The sequence below is a fragment of the Castanea sativa genome, chromosome 10 (assembly GCF_040712315.1).
Source record: "Castanea sativa cultivar Marrone di Chiusa Pesio chromosome 10, ASM4071231v1".
NCBI lineage: Eukaryota > Viridiplantae > Streptophyta > Magnoliopsida > Fagales > Fagaceae > Castanea > Castanea sativa.
The window spans coordinates 21,748,414-21,768,066 of record NC_134022.1 but is presented as its reverse complement, the minus strand read 5'-3'; the positions used below and the strand labels follow the sequence as shown (position 1 = coordinate 21,768,066).

General features: G+C 35.4%; 2 protein-coding genes across 2 annotated transcripts; both read left to right on the top strand.

Moving 5' to 3' along the window:
• The first annotated feature begins 2,941 nt into the window (after positions 1-2,941).
• LOC142613422 (NPL4-like protein 2) lies at positions 2,942-6,588 on the top strand. The gene is made up of 2 exons (XM_075785783.1): positions 2,942-4,229; positions 6,095-6,588. The coding sequence occupies exons 1-2, from the start codon at positions 3,243-3,245 to the stop codon at positions 6,344-6,346; spliced, it is 1,239 nt and encodes a 412-aa protein (XP_075641898.1). The 5' UTR covers positions 2,942-3,242; the 3' UTR covers positions 6,347-6,588.
• A 1,707-nt stretch (positions 6,589-8,295) lies between these two features.
• Positions 8,296-19,288, top strand: LOC142613828 (sister-chromatid cohesion protein 3). The gene is made up of 22 exons (XM_075786339.1): positions 8,296-8,504; positions 8,604-8,805; positions 10,181-10,293; positions 10,552-10,644; positions 10,824-10,987; positions 11,079-11,315; positions 11,441-11,585; positions 11,677-11,855; positions 11,972-12,117; positions 12,206-12,333; positions 13,702-13,875; positions 14,783-14,944; positions 15,035-15,235; positions 15,314-15,451; positions 15,539-15,742; positions 15,871-16,015; positions 16,449-16,555; positions 16,696-16,833; positions 17,363-17,628; positions 17,730-17,854; positions 18,327-18,638; positions 18,989-19,288. The coding sequence occupies exons 1-22, from the start codon at positions 8,460-8,462 to the stop codon at positions 19,000-19,002; spliced, it is 3,438 nt and encodes a 1,145-aa protein (XP_075642454.1). The 5' UTR covers positions 8,296-8,459; the 3' UTR covers positions 19,003-19,288.
• Positions 19,289-19,653: the final 365 nt, after the last annotated feature.

The window sequence follows — 19,653 nt, the reverse complement described above, 5'->3', positions numbered from 1 at the left end:
CTGTACAACCCTCATTTTGTGGACTAACAATTGGTCGCTTTAGATCACTGAAGTCTTGAGCAATCTTAACTAGATCAAGCCCACTATTTGCAAGTTGATTTATAAGCTTAGGACAGGAGGTGCTAGAAGTTGCATAATGCCTACCAACCTCTGCAGGAGAAACAAATTAAATAAATATATCAAATAGGATGAAATAGAGTCGGACACAAAAATTCACTATTAAAAAAATTTGAGTGACTCAAACTTATTATGGCACACACAACTACCCACATTTTGGAGCCAAAGGTTCTATAGATAAAGCTGGAGCTTGTTGCACGTTCAAATCATGTCTGAAAGTAAAACATAAAGAAAAATGAAAATGAAAACAAAAACAAACAATAAAAAGATTGTAGCTTCATTGAATATTTATAATTTGAAGAGGATTAGCTTTACATACATGGATGGTGCAGTATATGAAACATTTAGTTTTCTTTGCAATGATTCTGACACATCTGTCGCAATTGCTTCCTATTAATTAAGTCACATTTAAAAAAAAAAAAAAATCATCATATTTACATCGCGAAACACCCAGGCCAAATTATGTACAAAAGTAGGCAAATAATTCAAAATAACATCAAAAATTTCAAATCAAAACCACAAAAAAAAAAAAAAAAACCATTTTTACTGTGACAAACCCTAATATCACATATATTTGCTCAAAAAAATTTAATTACATGACATAATTTCAAAAAAAAAAAAAGAAGATAAATAAAACAGAAGAATTATACAGTATACAAGAGGGGTACTAAACCCCAGCATGGGAAAACATAGGGCAAAAGAAGAGAACAACAAAGGAATAAAAAACTAACGGATTTCAACACTTTTTTTTGAAGATGCAACACAACTAAACTCATCAGAAGATTGAAGACTTCATGTTTTTAAAACTAGACAGCCAGACAACTGAAAATAATAAACAAGTTTACATTACATGATTCCAAAAAAATAAAAGTAAATTAAAAAGAGCCTAAAACAGAATAATTATACTAACACTAACCCTAACCCTTAACCTAACAGATCAAACAATTAATCACCTTTTAAAGTCATACAATTTTTATAACCCTAACTCAGCAAAAACACCATAATAATAGAACCAAACCAGCGTAGTTTACTTTGCCCTGAATAAATTGATTTTAAAAAGAAGAAAGAAGAATTTTACCTCCATTCCCCAATCTCTAAGAAGAACCAAACAGCTTGTCCAAAACAAAGATGTAAGTTTAGATCTGTTTGGACTAAGCACTGGATGAGAGTTGGGCTTGTGTTAACCACGGTGGGACAACAATGGACCTACCTTTTCATGTCGTTTAGACTCACTTGGGGGCCCATAAAGAAAGGCTTTATTCTTCCTCATAAACCCAATTTGGCTTCCTATCCCCTACGGCTACATTACATATCTTCCTCACGTAACTGTGATTGATTGATTTGATTCCCATTATTAGTAGCCCACCACCATCCTTCCATGTCAGCATCTCCACCAACCCACTTGGGTCCCCATCTAGCAATTCCATTTTCAGGATTCATATAGTAATTCTTTTACTAAATACTAATAAATTGCACATTACAAAAGTTTTTTTTTTTTTTTTGACTCTTTTTCAAAATTTTGATTTTAATTTGGACACTCTTTTTTTTTTTTTTTTTTTTTTGTCAACGTGTTAATTTGTCGTGCTTAACTATCATTTAAGTGCTAGATTAATCAAATCAACTATAGGTAGCTTCTCAAAAAAAAAAAAAAAAAAAAATCAACTATTGGTATAAAATATAAATCAAAATAATCCCAATTTAGAGGTGGTCAAATCAAAATAAATACAAACACAGAGAATACGTATCACCACTGCTTTTAGCAGCCAAATGGCTTGGATCTTAGACCAACAAGATTTCATTACGATGAATTCTCAATATATATATATATATATATATTTAGGAAAATGCTAATGAATGCGGGCATTAGTTAATAATCCATTTAAAGAAAGTTTTTATGGAAAAAGAAAATAAAACAATTAATATTTTGACAATTTTTTTCATTTCTCATAAAAATTGTGTCAAAACTTTCCTAAATTGGATTGTTAACCAATGCCCTAATGGCATTCGTTAGCATGACCCATATATATATATATATATATTATGATGAATGTTTTGGGTTCTATTTATCTATTTATACTATTATTTAAAGGGTTTCTCCTATTTGTGGGTTCCAGTTAGCTCAACTGGTAAAGTTTCTGATGGTTGTATAAGAAACATGGGATTTAATCCCCCTACACCAAAAACTGATTGGTATCTTGGTCTTATGATAAATATCTATCATCAGGAGTGGACGTCATATGTTGAAACTCTCTAAAAAAAAAAAGAGGGCTTCCCTATTTGGATTCCTCATTTTTTTAGTTCAAAAATGCCCTTATACCCCTATGTTTAAGTAAACTACAGGACCACTAAATAAAAATTATATATATAAAATTAAAAAAATTATATATAAAATAAAAAAAACATAGATTTTTTCTACAAAATAGGACCACTAAAAAAAAACTTACCACACCCTAATTTTCAAATTACTTTATTCACTTATAAATTAGATTTTCAACATAAATATTATATATATAAATTTTTTTTTAAAAAACACATTTTTTTTCTACAAAATAGGACCACAAAAAAAAAATCTCATCACACGCTTCGAGCTTGTGACGAGGCTAATCCTCCGTTAATGACATGTTAGCATTTTTTATACTTCATTAAAATGGGTCCTAATATGCTCGAGTTACCATTTCCTACAAGTAATGTGTTAGAATTCCTTATACTTTTTATCAAAGTGAAGTCTTAAGCCGAAAGTGATTAGGGGCTACTATGATTAAAATAGCGTAACTAGTCACCTATTCAGGGAATAAAATCAAAATTACACGAGAGCAGAGCATAGGGGGCTTAATCTTCAATTATTTGTAATTCTTTTCGTCTCGTCTCGGTAAGTTAAGTAACTATTCCCTGTCGTATATATTCTATATTCTTTTCCTCTTCCTCTTCCTCCTCCTTCTCCAAGAAACCAACAAATTCCAGAAACTGTCTCACTTCAATCTCACTGCAAACCAAACCACCACATATATATATTATAATAATAAAACCGCCCGAGTTTTCTCAACCCAAATTCTTCATCTCATTCAACTCCAAAAACAACTGTTTATTTATTTCGCCATAGTCGATCAACATTCACCACAGAGAAGATGATTCAGCTGAGAGTCCGAAGCCGCGATGGGTTAGAGCGAGTCTCCATCGAAAACCCCCAAATCACAGTCTCGCAACTCAAAACCCTAATCCAATCCCAACTCCAAATCCCAATCCAAAACCAAACCCTCTCCACCAACCAAAACCTCCTCTTATCCAAAACCCCAGCCGATCTTCTCAATTTCACGGACATGGCCAACCCCAACGCCACCCTCTCGTCCCTCAACCTCGCGCACGGCTCCATCGTCTTCCTCGCCTACGACGGCGAGCGCAACGTTTCCGGCCCCAGGAATTTCAACCCGGCCGGCTCGTTCGGGCGGAAGATGACCATGGACGACCTAATCGCGAAGCAAGTGAGGGTCACGCGCCAGGAGAACCCGCATTGCGAGCTCGTGTCGTTTGATCGCGATTCCGCGCACGCGTTCCAGCATTACGTGAATGAAACGCTGGCGTTTGGCGTGAAGCGATGTGGGTTCATGTACGGTACCGTTTCGGAGACCGGAAAAGTCGAGGTGGACTTCATCTACGAGCCTCCGCAGCAAGGGACTGAGGAGAATTTGGCTATACTCCGAGACCCAGATGAGGAAAAGCTTGTGGAAGCCATTGGTATTGGTTTGGGGATGAGGAAAGTTGGGTTCATCTTCACACAGACAATCAGTCAGGATAAGAAGGATTACACCATGTCTAACAAGGAAATTCTTCAGGCTGCGGAGTTTCATGCTGAGAGTGGGCTTAAAGAGTGGGTCACTGCGATTGTGAAGCTTGAGGTGAATGAGGATGGTGGTGCTGACGTGCACTTTGAGGCCTTTCAGATGAGTGACAATTGTGTGAAGTTGTTTAAGGATGGCTTGTTCGAGACCGATATTGCTGAAGACGATGATCCTAAGCTTTCCAAAATGAAGAAGGATGTGGTTGTTGGGGTTAAGGATACTAGGGAGGTTGACAATGATTTTTTCTTGGTCGTGGTTAAGATTTTCGATCACCAGGTATGGCTTCAAGACTGTGTTTTTGCTTTTGTGTTTAGTTCGTGTTTTTGGGGTTGTTTTAATTATATGTTGAATTGTTGTTGTGTTTAATTATTTATGGTTGTGCTTTTCATAGTATTAATAAGTAAGGAAATTGCGAAGCTTACAATGACGATGGCTTTGATAAATCACTTATTACAATACATATTTGAAAGTTTGTAAAGAAAAAGGAATGGATAAATTAAGAGGGAAGGGAATGGAATAGAGGGAATTGAGGTATTACCCTTCATTTCACTTTAGTTTTTGAGAAGGGGCTCCAATGACTTTTCTTTCGGCCATAAAGAAGAAAACTCTTTAGCTCTTGCCAAAAAAAGGAAGGGGCAAATGAATGAATAGGACGAAATTTGAGGTTAATGAATTTGAGTTTGAAGTTGAGAATTATATTTAAGGTTGCCAGATTTTCAGTAGAGTGTAACCTGGACCAAGCAAGGTCATAATTCTTAGGGTAATTGGATTCCTAATGCGATCCAATTATGGCTCATTAGTTGTGATTGTTTTTGTGCATTACTTGCTGTCTACTTGTCACGTTTGAGAAACCGAACAATGGACATAGAAAAGACAAAACTGCTTCTTCTTTTTTTTGCTCCTGCTTCAGTTCTTTCAAAAAGCACTTGCAGATGTTATATGTCTATGCGTGTGTGTGATCCAAACAGATGTCCTTTGATCTTAATATTTAATTTTACTATTATTTTCTTTGGCCCCCCAGGTTGGGGTTGGGGGGGAGGGGGAGAGTTTGGGTGCATTTTACTTATTGTAGAAGGGAAAAGTTGGATGATTTTCCGTAGCATCTAATCTCTTTTCTGTTTTAAGCAAACAAAAGAATTCTTTAGATTAATGGCTATTCCTAGAAAGAGATCTGGTGCAAGTGATGTCTGCATCTCGGTGACAGTAAGGTATACGTGATAGAATGTTGAACCATGTCCAATCAAAAGATTTGCAACCCCTTTAACTACTAGACTAAGGCTCTGGCTAGCAAACAGAGCATTAGGAACTAATATCTCTTACATAAGTGGGTGCAATAACCATATTCCAAGGGCGAAAGGTAGATTTTTAATCTTATAATTGGTCTATGAGCTGATGTCAGATTTTTAGAAGGTTGAATTCTTATGTAAATAAATGCAAGGACACCCAATTCATAAATGGATAATAATAGTCTCTGCTAATCTTGATGACAACTAGGATCATGAAATTTTTTTTATTAACATGTCCAAAAGCAACAAGCTAAAAGGAAAGTACCAATTTATGAATTTTGATAATTTAATAGTTGGGGGAGCCAAGATTTGAACTCTGAATGTCTCCATTAGAAATATTAGGTTAGAAATACTAGAAAGTGCCCAATGAACTACAAGGCTTTTGTCTTGTTGCTGGATTATCTTTGTTGGTTATTGTTTGCAATTCTAGAATTTTGTGTTAAGGCATACCATGGTAAGCTGGTCTATGCATGTTTGTTTGTTTCACTGCAATTTTGATCATCCAAAGCTGTTGGAACTTACTATTAAGGTTTCTATAATGTTTGGGAAGCAAACTATTCTATTTCCATTAAAGGAATTTCAAAAGAATCTGTAGTCATTGTCCATGGAAAGAATACATAGCCATGAGTCTCATGACTTTTGCACTTTAAACTACTTTTTGATCTGATTATCTACTGCAGAGTGGTATATCTGTATGAGAGACATTTATTTGCGGTTCTTTGTGTTTAATATTTGGAGATTCATTTTCAACTGTGAAGATTTTGTTGCAGTATTAACTCATCTTCTATAATTCATTTGCTTCTATGCTGCAAGGGTACTACTATGGCACTAATCTGAATCTTGGTTGCCATGCAGGGTCCATTGTCATCAACGTTTCCCATTGAGAATCGGATTACCCATGTGACACTTAAGGCGCTGAAAAATCATCTGGACAGGACGAAGAGTCTGTCTTTTGTGAAGCGAATATCCGATTTTCATTTGCTGCTTTTACTGGCCAGATTTTTAGACCTCAACGCTGATGTTCCTGCCCTGGCAGAGTGTGTTCAGAGACAGACAGCAGTACCAGAGGGTTACCAGCTCCTAATCGAGTCCTTGGCCAGCTCTTGAAGTTGCTTATTTACCCTTTTAAGAACTGTTATATCTTATCATTTAGGATGTCTACGACAATGCATTTATGCTTGATTTGATTAGGTTCCCTTGTGCAATGCATTGACCCAAAAGCGGTTTTGGTACCGCTAATCTAAGTAAGTTATATAAAGGATCCATGCAGTGGCAGTTTAAGTGTGTATCAAAATGACAGTAATATATTTGCGTTGGATCATCCAAGTAAGGAATTCAGTTTATGGTTCGATTGGTTTTAATCTTACAGATTACTTATCATGGAAATGGAGATATATTATTGACCTCTTAGTTGGGAAGCTACAAAATGCCAATGAATTTTTTATGTATGGTGCAAACAAACTTGATTGCAGCATTTTCTCTCTTTACTGCATCATAACTGAATACGCCCAATTTATACAAGCAGCATACTCCATTGGTGATTTTTGCATGTTTCTTAGTAGCTTTTTATAAGTTAATGCTCCTTTTAGGTGGTTGGATGTTGGTTTTATAGCTACTTAAGCTACCTTGGGAGTTACCACTGGTTTTCTGTAGTAGTATTTCAAAGTTCTAGCCAAGTAAAAACAAACAAATAAATAACCTTCGGACTTAGGAGTTGGGAGTTTTCCTTTTATTTACTTACCTTCGGGTGGGAGGGGGGAGGGTGGCAGGGTTAAGTATAGGAATATTTTGACCTTTTAAGATAGTATTAGGTTCATCGGTCTAAACTTGAAAAGTTATTGAAAAGTTATTTGTAGGTAGAACTCATATTTTACGCTATTCAATAAAAGATTATCATATCAGTTTTTTACTTAAAATTTAATACATCGTACTACATATAGGGTTTGTTTTGGATCTACTTATTTTGCTAAAACTGAAATTTTTTTGCTAAAAATACTGTAGATAAAGGTAAAAGCTAACTGAAATAGTGCAGTGAGACTCATGAATAGTACCAAAAAGTGCAGTGAGATTCATGAATAATAGTAAAAATAAGCTGAATAGTAAAATAAGTTGGTTTTTTAATATGGAGATAAACACATACATAATGACATCTTTTTAGTTAAAACTTAATACATATTATCGTACCCAATTAGGTATTATAATACATCCTACCACATCTAATATCAGTTTTTTACTTAAAATTCAATACATCTTATTACACCTAATGACATCTTTTTACTTAAAACTTAATACATTTTATCACATCTAATAGCATCTCAATAAACTCCTAGTTATGTTGGATTTTCATATGAATATTATAATTGATTGAGTGTAATTGTGCCTATTCTTTAATATGTGATATGAATATATGGCATTGGGATATATATATTTTAATCTCGTTAGTTTAACTCAATATTAAGAAACAAGTTAGATTTACTTAAGTCTAGTGCTGTAAATTGCTAACTTGTTTTGTAAAATTTTATTTGACAAATTATAAATTGTGAAAAATAAAAATAGTGTTAGTTTGTGGATCTATGATTGTTCATCGCTCACAACAAATTACCTCAACAATGTATACACTACTTTTTTTTCACCAAAAGAAACAACCTTTTCCTCTTTTTTTGTTTTTGTTTTGTTGTTCAACATATTAATTGTGTTTTAATCTACCCTTTTTTTAATGACAAAATTGCTCCTCTTGTTATTAGAATAATAATTAAATCCCCTAATTAAGAACTCCTTAATTCAAAAATGAAAGTTATTTTTCCCAATGTTATGAAAAATTTTGTGTAACTACCTACCAACCTCAATTACTCCATGAAATTCCTTTCTTAAAAAAAAAAAAAACATAAAATTTGAATTTTGCCATGTAGGTCTAACTAAAAAATAAAAAGAAAAAAGAAGCAATTTATTTAATTATTATTTTAAAAAAAACAATAAGCAATAATTCTACTTGAGTATAGCCCTCTCGTACCATACCACGCTCTATACTTAGATCTTGTGGCTAATCCATGGTTCCCAAATTTATCATTTGGCGGGAGATTATTCTCTTCCCGATCTCTCTCTCTCTCTCTTTACCTAATTTCACTTCTAGGTCTCAAAAATTGAAATTTCCCACTCTCTTTCTCTCTCTCTCTCTCTCTCCCTCTAAAATTGATTTCTAGGGTTTAGCTTCTAAAGCGCGATGGAGAATCTAGCTCCACCTTCCGAGACCTCAACGCGTCCTCCCGTGAGTTCCATTTCCATTTCTCACTCTCTCTTTCTCTCTCTGCTATACAATTTGAACTGATTTTCGTTGTGTGCGTGGGTGTGTTTTTGAGTGGAGCAGAAAAGACCTAGGGCTCATCAGGGTGTCACTGAGAACCAGACCGGTAAGGCCAACGGCGACCGGGCCGGCGAAGCAAATGAGTCCGTGGACCGGGAGAGTTCGCCCGAAGATTTCGAAGAGCTTCGTCCTAAGTCTAAGCGGAGTCGTGCCTCTGAAGGAACTTCGGCCTCGGCTCACAAAGCCAACGACCTCAGCTTGATTGGTATGCAAATTTCTGTAGAATTGTAATTTTGAGAATTTCATTTATATGTGTAATGGTGGAAATGATTTACTGTTCGGATTAGAGATAGTTATGTAGAATTTCCATGTTAGATTATTGCAATTTTGCTGCCTATTCAATTGGAGTTTCCAGTATTTTATATAGGGTGCGTTTGTATAAGCTGTTCGAAAACTGTGTTTTGAGTTTAAAATGAACGTTTGTAAAAAAATAAATAAATGTAGAGTTGTGGTTGCAAAAAAAGAGTTTTGGGTTTTAAAAATGTTCTTTTAATATCCTAAAACGCCTAACCAAACCGACCCATAATTATTGAGTTGGGATGTAGCTAAATTTTCAGTTGAAATGCAAATAGCTCAGATTGCTGGTGGTTTTTTTGTTAATGAGTGTTGGGATTAATGGGTAATTTTCAGTTGAAATGAAAATAGCTCAGGTTGCAAATGGTTTTTTTTTTTTTGGTTGATTGTAGTGTTAATGAGAGTGTTTCTTTACATAGAGTAGTTTGGAATTGTATTTTCTCGTATGGTTTTGTGCTTTTTTTTTTTTTGTCTTTATGGTCGCTACCTAGTGTTGGTCTCACTAAATTGGGGTTCTTAGAGGGGGTTGCTTTGGTATGGTCTTGCCTTATAAGTTTGTGCATGGAATGGAGTGGCCGCACTTGTGCTTGGTAACCTCTATGTCATAAAAATGTGAGAGGAGCTTCTAGTGAGAAGGATGAGCAGCTAAAACTGAATCCTTGTGGATTGTAAATTTATAATGATAATTGTGCTTCACTGATTTGGATACATACTACTCACGTAATCCTTAGAGATCTGTCTTGTTGATTATATCATTTGAAATGTATCCATGATTGTAGAAGACCTTTACCTTGATAGTGACTCTTGCATCAAATTGTATATATTGTATTGCATCAAAATTTTATATCATAAGGCGTTGTTTCCTTGTTTTATTTTTAATCTGTTATGTTAAATTCACCATTTTTATAATTGCATAAGCTTTTGAGACAATTGGTAATTTATCATGGTATTAAAATAGGTGGTCCTAATTTTGAGCTTTGTCTCCACTCCCATCCCATTTAAAAGTTAAAGATTCCACGTGTTAGTTCCACTTATTGGGGGGGGGGGGGAGTGTTAGATTATTTCCGAATAGCTTAAACTTTTGGGGCAGTTGGTAATTTATTATGATGGATGAGAGCTTCAACTTTCAAATGTACTCTATCTGTTTCTACCAAATGATTTCTAAAGAAGATTTTTGTTTCGTCCCCTCTCCCTTCCTCCTAATAGTATCAAGAGCACTCTTCTTTTAAGGACCTGGTTTATGCAATTTTATAAGCTGAGTTAACTTTGGTGTACGGTTCATGCAGAGGTCGTCAAGGGCAATGGGAAATTTATTCCTCAAGTGGTCAAGCTTTGGGTTGAGCGATATGAAAAGGCTCCAAAACCTACAATGGTTGAACTCCTGATGATGCTCTTTGAGGTAACGTAGAAATTTTGATTTAAAAACTCTTTGATCAAAAGGATAAATATTAGAGTAATAGAACTTTTAAATCCCATATTAGAGTCAAAGGCTGAAAGAAGATCTCCTTTGAAATTTAAGACAGTGAAGTGTGTTGGAATTTTATAACTCTCATGTATCATTAATTTTTTAATCAGAACACTATACCTATTGACTTAGCAACTTGATATTTTACTAAAAAATTATGGTCTTGGGACTGATTGATGAAATTTAAACCAGGCATGTGGAGCTAAGTATCATATCAAGGAAGAGTTCCTGGATGAGACAGATGTTGATGATGTTGTGGTTGCTCTTGTGAATCTTGCTAGAACAGTATCCTAACCTACTGCATTATTATTACTTCTAGTTTCCTATGCCCTCTTTCTTTTCTTGATGCCTTTCAGTCGTTATTTCGTAGAATTTTTATGCTTTAATAACATGATCCAAGTATCTAAAGTTCATGATCAAGATCCTTTGCCCATAGTTTTTGCTTGACCCCTCTGGAATCTTAGGGAGAAGTTGAGGATTATCAAAATTCAAAAAGGAAGGAGTTAAAGAACTTCAAAGATAATCTTGAATCATTCTGGGACAATATAGTTCATGAGTGTCAACATGGACCATTATTTGATCAGGTTTTGTTCGACAAGTGTATGGACTATATAATTGCACTATCTTGGTTAGTCTCAACCATTACTTAGTTTTGAGGTTATGGCAAAATATTTGGAAGTAGCTTAGTTTAGTGCTCTCCTGGTTTCCATTCTATGCAGTACTCCTCCAAGAATTTACCGTCAAGTTGCTTCCTTGATGGGCCTCCGACTTGTCACATCCTTCATAGCTGTTACTAAAATGCTCAGTGCACAGCGTGAAACTACTCGTAGACAGTTGGATGCTGAAAAGAAGAAACGAACTGAGGGTCCTCGTCTGGAGTCACTAAATAAAAGGTTCTCAACAACTCATGAACAGATAACAGTATTGGAGGAGATGATGCGCAAAATATTTACTGGGTAGGCTTCACTGACTTAATAAATCAATTAATTTCATTTCAAATAACAGGATCAGAATTAATAAAACTTCTGTTTTATCTACTTATTAGATATTTCCTAAAACATTGATGTATTGCTTTTGCAAGGTTATTTGTCCACCGTTATCGAGACATTGACCCAAACATTCGAACGTCATGCATACAGTCACTTGGTTCATGGATTTTATCATATCCTTCTCTGTTCTTACAGGATTTGTACTTGAAGTATCTTGGGTGGACACTGAATGACAAAGTAAGTTATTGTTGATTAATTACAAATTAATTTTGATCACTCATGCTAGAGAAATCTAAAATTGCTCATTTTTATCTTATTGCTATTGAAGAATGCTGGTGTTAGAAGAGCTTCGATCCTTGCATTGCAAAATCTTTATGAGGCAGATGATAATGTGCCAACTCTTAGTTTATTTACTGAAAGATTTTCTAACCGGATGATTGAGCTTGCTGATGACATTGATGTTTCTGTGGCTGTGTGTGCCATAGGACTTGTAAAACAACTACTAAGGTGAGGCTTTGTTAATCAACCTTTTGGTGAATTCATTGTTATTAATAATGTTTTTCCTCTTTGATGACTGTTTATGCAAGAATTTTGCACTGAAAATTGGTTTTGGTCTGTTGCAGACATCAGCTTATACCCGATGATGACTTGGGTCCTTTATATGATTTATTGATTGACGATCCACCAGAAATCAGGCATGCTATAGGAGCATTAGTTTATGATCACCTGATTGCTCAAAAGTTTAACACCTCCCAGTCTGGCACAAAAGGTTTTACTTACATGAACTCTATCGTGCCACCTGCCAATTATGTTTCTGTTAACTAAAGCACTTCTGATGATTACAATATTCTTTCTAGGCGACAGCAGCGCTTCTTCAGAGGTCCATCTTGGCAGAATGTTGCAAATACTAAGAGAGTTTTCAACTGATCCTATTTTAAGTATCTATGTCATTGATGATGTTTGGGAATACATGAAGGCTATGAAGGTATGTTGTTATGATTTTCTGAGTACTAGGTTACATAGGAGGTCTGGGTGGGAGATCCCAATAAAATTTGGGTTGGCTAAGGATCCTCACTAACTAATTGTGTTAGATTACATGTATTCTTTTCCTTTGTTCTATAATATCCAAAACTATACTCTTTGCTGCCTCCCTGATTCGAGCCCAACTAAAATTTTATTCTGCATATAACATACTTAGAGTGGATTGAAATATCATATGTAATAATTAAGATATAAACAAAGCTCCTCTCCCCCCCACCCACATAAATAGCTCTAATAGATTTATTTATTTTTTAAAATTTTCTACTTATACATGCAATTTTTATTATTATATTTTTTTCCTTTTCTTTTTAATCCTTTTTCTATAAGTTAGTTTTGGCCTCAAGGGGAGGGGGAAGGGGAGATTCGAACTAGTGACCTCCATTCCATGAGTCATCCTGTCCTGAACCGAATGTGCTACCCCTTGGGGTTCATTTTTTTATTTTATTTTGCTTTGTGCATGTGTGTATGTGTGTGTGTGTGTGCGTGCGTGCGTGTGTGTAGCAGAAAGCAAAAGATAATAAAAAAGTTGTATCTAGTGCCCAAAAATCTCACCTTTGCGAGGTTTGGGGGAGGTGATTGATAGGCTGTCTCTTACCCCCCAAATTTTTTTGAGAGGTTGATTTTTGAACTCAGGCTGACTTATACTGCTTTGGGTGGAAGGCCCTTACTCATCATACCAAGACAGCTATTGCATACTGTGGCTTTATATTGATTAAAACATCATTTATCCCCAGATGGTTTATTTCATGTTTGATTTGTACATTGTGATTGAAACATTAGGAAACACAAAGTACATAAGATCTGCAAGAAGGTATACAACTCTAGCCCTACTAACTTGGTCCAACTGTTTTGAGAGCAACTTGGCCTGGTCAATTTTCATTCTTAGTGTTTGTTTGGGATAGCTTATTTTTAAATTGGGTACGTTTCCAGAAGTGACCTTTTAATAAGCTATACCTAGAAGAAAGGGGATTTAAAAAGCTGTACCTAAACAAGCAGGTAAATTTAGCTGGCCAAATTAACCACAACCATGTATTTAGTGAATTTGGGTTTGGGTTTTGGGCAAAGTGTCGAAAATATAGCATTTATGGTTGAGTTCACCTTCTATCTGAATGTTCTTGCTATATTAGTGTTCCTATTGAAGGCTCCAATAAATTCTAAAGAGTTTTTTAATTTCTTTAGCCTTGAGAAGATGTAATATTAATATATATCAAACTAGATTAGAATGATAACAAAATATTCTACTAATATTAACTTTTGTGGAGTAAAAATCCTTTTGTTACTTTAATGATGATGCGTTGTATTTCACTTGCAGGATTGGAAGTGTATTATCTCCATGCTCTTAGATGAGAATCCATTGATTGAGCTTACTGATGATGATGCAACAAACTTGGTACGGCTTCTGTGTGCTTCTGTCAAAAAGGCAGTTGGAGAGAGGATTGTACCTGCTACTGATAATCGCAAGCAGTATTACACTAAAGCTCAAAAAGTGTGTAATTGCTCGATTATGCAATTTGTTCTTGTTTTTCTTAAATACTGATATGTTTTGTTTGGATGGGGAATTTTACTTAAAAGTTATAATTTGAGAATTTCTATTATTTGTTTCCCTTGTTTGGGTTAGAAAAATAGAGTTATTAAATTTTTTTTTAAATAAAGATGCTTGAATCAGGGATTTTCAAGCATCCAAACCACGAGTTCAATTTCTAATGAATGGTGTCAAATGTAAATAATATTACTATTATATAACCACCACTATATTTTTCAAATTATCACTACCACCATTATCACTGTTGCTGCCACTGCCACTGCCATTACCATCACGTCCTTCCTCATGACCTTGCCGCCCCCACCATCATCACCACCGACACTGACATCATACTGCCTCAATCATCAAACTAGTGCCACCACTACCACCATAATCATTGTAACTACTAATAATACTCTAAAATTTTTCTTTGTTTATTTTAATATACTCATCAAATTAAGGAAATTTATTTGATGGGATTGAGAAATTCCATACGATTTAAATTTTGGGCCCTGTCATTTTGGACATTCTAAGAGATTTTCAAATTGTTCATCCAAACAACCTTAAGTTACCATGTAAACTTTATTGATAGTGTCAGTTCTGAAGATGTCTGTTAAGGATCCATAGCCTACCCCAAACTTTTGGGAATAAAGTTCTCTTTGCTGTTGCATTGTCAGTTCTGATGACATTTTTGTGTTTATAGGAGAAAACGAGAGGTTTTTGATATGGAATATTTTTTATTTATTTTTGGCATGATCGGGTGTTATTAAGTTATCTTCATTGGTTTGCTTTTAGAAGTTTTGACGAATGATTACTGAGTTGATTATGAACAACTATGTATTTAGGGTTGTTTGTTTATTCTGATTGTCAGGAAGTATTTGAAAACAACAGAAAGGATGTCACTGTTGCCATGATGAAGAACTATCCATTGCTCTTGCGCAAATTCATGGCAGACAAAGGGAAAGCGCCATCATTAGTTGAGATTATTTTGCATACTAACCTTGAGCTTTATTCCTTGAAGAGGCAGGAGCAGGTGGGTCGCAGAATTACTTGTGTCTGCAGGCTAATTTATAGTTTTAACAACTTAAATTCATATTAAATGCTTTCCTGCTTTGCCATTCAGAATTTTAGAAGTGTCCTTCAGCTTATAAAAGAGGCTTTTTTTAAGCATGGTGAGAAGGAGGCACTGAGATCCTGTGTGAAGGCTATAAACTTTTGTTCCACTGAGAGTCAAGGGGAGCTGCAGGATTTTGCCCGTAGTGAATTAAAAGAACTTGAAGATGGACTTATTGCTAAGCTTAAAGCTGCAATTAAAGAAGTTGTGGTATGTTTCAACCATAATCTTTCCTTTTCCTTGATTGTGGGCCATTTGCATATAATGTAACATGTTTTAGCCCTGCAGGATGGTGGTGATGAGTATTCTCTTCTTGTAAATTTGAAAAGGTTGTATGAGCTTCAATTGTCAAGGGCTGTGCCAATTGAGAGTTTATACGAAGAAATTGTCATGGTCCTCAGTAGTTTTAGAAATATGGAAGATGAGGTGTGTCAAATGTAACTTGCTAATTATTCAGACATTTCTCTCTTTGTTGCATTCATTTATATTGATCTGCTGCTCATGCTGGTTCAGGTCGTCAGTTTTCTTCTTCTGAACATGTATTTGCATTTGGCGTGGTGTCTGCACTCCATTGTAAATAGTGAAACTGTGACTGAAGCATCTTTATCTTCACTACTATCTAAGCGCAACACGTTTTTTGAGCAACTTGATTACTTTCTTAACAACTTTTCTGAAGTGGAGGAAATGAGTAAACATGGAAATCAACTAGCTTGCAGGGTGAGCATTTTTGCTTTAATTTATCAAATTTCAACAAGCACAAATTTGAAATATTTTTACTCAGGTTTTTTTTTTTTTTTTTTCAAATGCCCCAATTTTGATCTAATGAAATCTATTCTCTGTCCAAGGTTTGTACTATACTTGCCGAAGCATGGTTTTTGTTCAGAAAGACGAATTATACTTCAACAAAGCTGGAAAGATTAGGATATTGTCCAGATGCATCTATTCTTCAAAGGTTCTGGAAACTTTGTGAACAGCAGCTCAATATTTCAGGTAATTTAATATTTTTATACCTCTTTATTACTAAAAGTATGGTATTTTAGTTAGAATAAACGATGATGGCGTGCCACCATTAAGAATGGCAAAGCATCTTCCATTTTACTTGTTTTTGGTAGGATTATCTTTTTTCTATTCAAATATGTCTACAAACCATGAAGGTGAAAATCTTTTACATTTAGCTTGAATTTGTAGGGCCAAATGATTAATATCTTTGGTTATATATTTGAACAATAGATAACGTCACATCTAGAAATCAAAAAGTACGCTTTTGGTACTTGTAGTCTACTACCTTTTGTTCATATTTGGGGGTCTAGAGCCAACATTGGTCATGAACTTCATAATTCAAGATGGCCACGTATGTTTCATGCTGCACTTGCTTGGATTTCCATCTAGAATCTATAGTTATCTTCCTTAATGTTTCTTTCAGATGAGACAGAAGATGAAGATGTGAATAAAGAGTATATTGAGGAGACAAATAGAGATGCAGTCATGATTGCTGCTGCAAAGTTGGTTGCTGGCGATGCAGTTCCGAAGGTGAACATTTCTCTGTTGTGTGTTTAAAGTATGAATTTTTTGTTACTCTTCTTGACATTAAACCTGTTGCGAATTCTTCTTTGCAATGACATGAATATGCTTGTTATCTGTTTGATCCTGAAAGCCAGTTTTTAATGCAGGAGTATCTTGGTCCAGAGATTATTTCTCATTTCGTAATGCATGGAACGGGTGTGGCAGAGATTGTTAAGCATCTGATCACTGTGCTAAAGAAAAAAGATGCTGACCTTTCCAATATCTTCTTAGAAGCGCTGAAAAGGGTGAGCCTCATGACTGTGCGGTTGAGAAATTTCATTTAGTCATAGATGCTGACTTAAGTACGAATTTACAGATGGGCTTAATGTACTTGGTGCTTGTCTGGGTACTTTCTTGTGTCTTCAAATGTTAGTGCACAAACTAAATGATATACACAGAGCAGAGACAAAAAGAGAAAATAAAATTGTCTGTCTTATTGTTTTTCTAAATTTGCTTTTCTTTCTGTTGCTTAAATTCTTCTTTCCATACCTTAGCTTTACAGATTTTACTTCTGCTTTCTGTTTTTCAATGGAAGTTCTTATTGCTAGTTAAGGTAAATTATGAGGCTTTACCTGGTGCCACAAGTCCCTTTGGACTTCATGCCTTGAGAATATATACTACATTAGGGAAACTATAGGATGCATCTGATCACTGTGTCTTGGGAGTTTTTAGGTTAGGGAAAGTACAAAGTTCCTTCCTTTAGTTTCTGTAGTGCATACTTTTGTTTATTTATTTCAAGTGCTATATAAGCTTTCCTATTCTGGATCTGTGCAGGCCTACCGTCGGCATGTTGTAGAACTTTCCAAAAGTGATGAGGAACCCTTGACTAGCAGGTCTTTCGTAGAATGTAAAGATCTTGCTACTCGGCTTTCTGGAACTTTCATGGGTGCTGCTCGGAACAAGCATAGGTCAGACATCTTAAAAATTGTCAAGGATGGTATTGATTATGCTTTTGTAGATGCTCCAAAGCAGTTGTCATTCTTGGAAGGCGCTGTGCTCCATTTTGTATCAAAACTTCCCACACCTGATGTGCTTGACATGTAAGGATTTCTTCTTTTCTTTTTAAAATGTTGGCATTGTGAATATTTCCCGCTTAAACTTCCATTATGGCTCATGTTAACACTAATTGCTATGCAAATAGTGTAAAGGATGTTCAAAATCGTACGGAGAATGTAAATACAGACGAAGATCCAAGTGGCTGGCGCCCCTATTACACATTTGTTGACAGCTTACGTGAGAAGTATGCAAAGAATGAAGGTTTACAAGGTACTACCGTGCTTTTTTCACTAGTTTTTGATGCTTCCCCCTGGATCTGAAGTGGGCAAGTTATTGCTATTGGACATTTTTGTTTCATTCAAAGTCACTATTCCAAAACCTTTCGTCTTGGTTACATAGTAACCAATTAAGCTTGTTTCTTATTTATCACTAATGTTGGTTTTACTTGCCTCCTCTCTCTCTCTCTTTCTCTCTCTCACTCTCACTCTCACACACACACACACACACACGTGCGAGCATACACAGAATTCTGTTAGATAAATGTTTCATTGGCTGGCCATTTTATAGTGCAGTTGAAAGTCTTTTAAGTATTTGGACTGTGTGAACTGTAAGGGTTACTTATTTTTGAATTGTTAGTGTGCCAATAAATCCCAGCCATAAATTTCTCTGGTTTCATGTACATATTATTTAATTGTGGACTCTTGATTGTAATGTGAGGACTAATATGGTCAATTATATGTAGACGAGAAAGAAGGGGTATCTGTCAGGCGCAGGGGTCGTCCTCGTAAGCGGCGTAATATAGAGGGAAAGAGACTTTTTGATGAGCACAATTCAAGTGAAGACGAGGATTCTATCAGTGCTTATGACCAAGAAGACGCTCAAGATGAAGAAGAGAAGCAAGATGAGGAGGAAGAGGAAGATGCCCCTTTGATAAATTCAATTAGGTCATCCAAGTTGAGGTCACTGAGGCTTTCAAGAGAGGAAAACAAAGGCCAGACAAGGACAGGAGATTCAGAAAGAGCTGCAGATAATTTAGCTGCATCAAGAACATCAGGTATGAAGTAAAATATACCTGCCAAATGTGGTATCATCTCATCCCTGATTGAAGAAGCTACCAAAGATGGACGTTTTTTCATTGGACCCAGTCTTAATCTTTTTCTCTTGTGACATCAGCCTAATTGGAAAACTTAGAAAAAAAAAAAAAAAAGTCCTTGGATTTTTTTCAATTGGAATGGTTAAATTGCCTTTTCCATCTGTCACTTCAAACAATCTTTTTAGATTCAATTACAAATCATCTTGTATTGTTTCTGCACTGGGAAATATTTCCTTGATAATTTCTGTAGATAATATTTTGTTCATATACATTTATTCTGTGTTTGACTATTTTATCTTTTCATTGTGCAGGGGCCTCCAGCTAGTGACTAAAAACTTAAACTTGCACGTTTGTATATGTAGGACAGCACTACCTTAGGTACAAGTTTGTAGAAACAGGTTGTGAAGCAGTACCATTTTTTCAATTTTCAGTTTAGAGGACGTTTAGTATCCTTAGGCTTTTTTTTTTTTTTGGGAAGGGGGGGAAGGTGGGGATGGGAATTAGCCTTGCCCATTGAGGAAATTTGTAACAGTACAAAGATCCTCTTGTTTAATGCCATATCTTAATTTGGGTTGCCTCCGTCTACTTGTTTAATAACTGAGTTATATTTTTGAATTATTGATAATCAATATACCTGTTCAAAGACAAGCGAATGTTATAAAATCAATCTCTGATTAGAGTTGGCCTGTTGAAAAGCTGAGATTTCCAGGAAAAGAAGATTAAATCATGATCCCATGTCCGTGAAGCGTTGGTTCTTGAAACAAGAAAAAGTTTCATGGATCTGGAATATGGAACCTCTCTTTTACGGTGTTCATCAAATCAACAGCACATGCTGCAGGCTTGGATCTTTTTTTTTTTTTTTCCTCCTCTTGTCGAATGTTCAAGAGATAATTAAAGAAAGATCTCTGAAGCAGGTCCTGCCCAAGTACCCATTTTTAAAGAATCACAATTGTCTATTTAAACATGCCTGATGAAC

Coding starts and splice junctions, on each gene's coding strand:
- LOC142613828 (XM_075786339.1), top strand. CDS start 8,460: ATGGAGAATCTAGCTCCACCTTCCGAGACCTCAACGCGTCCTCCC. Junction 12,118..12,205: donor CTCCCAGTCTGGCACAAAAG/GTTTTACTTACA, acceptor TATTCTTTCTAG/GCGACAGCAGCGCTTCTTCA. Junction 14,945..15,034: donor CCTTGAAGAGGCAGGAGCAG/GTGGGTCGCAGA, acceptor TTTGCCATTCAG/AATTTTAGAAGTGTCCTTCA.
- LOC142613422 (XM_075785783.1), top strand. CDS start 3,243: ATGATTCAGCTGAGAGTCCGAAGCCGCGATGGGTTAGAGCGAGTCTCC. Junction 4,230..6,094: donor TTAAGATTTTCGATCACCAG/GTATGGCTTCAA, acceptor GTTGCCATGCAG/GGTCCATTGTCATCAACGTT.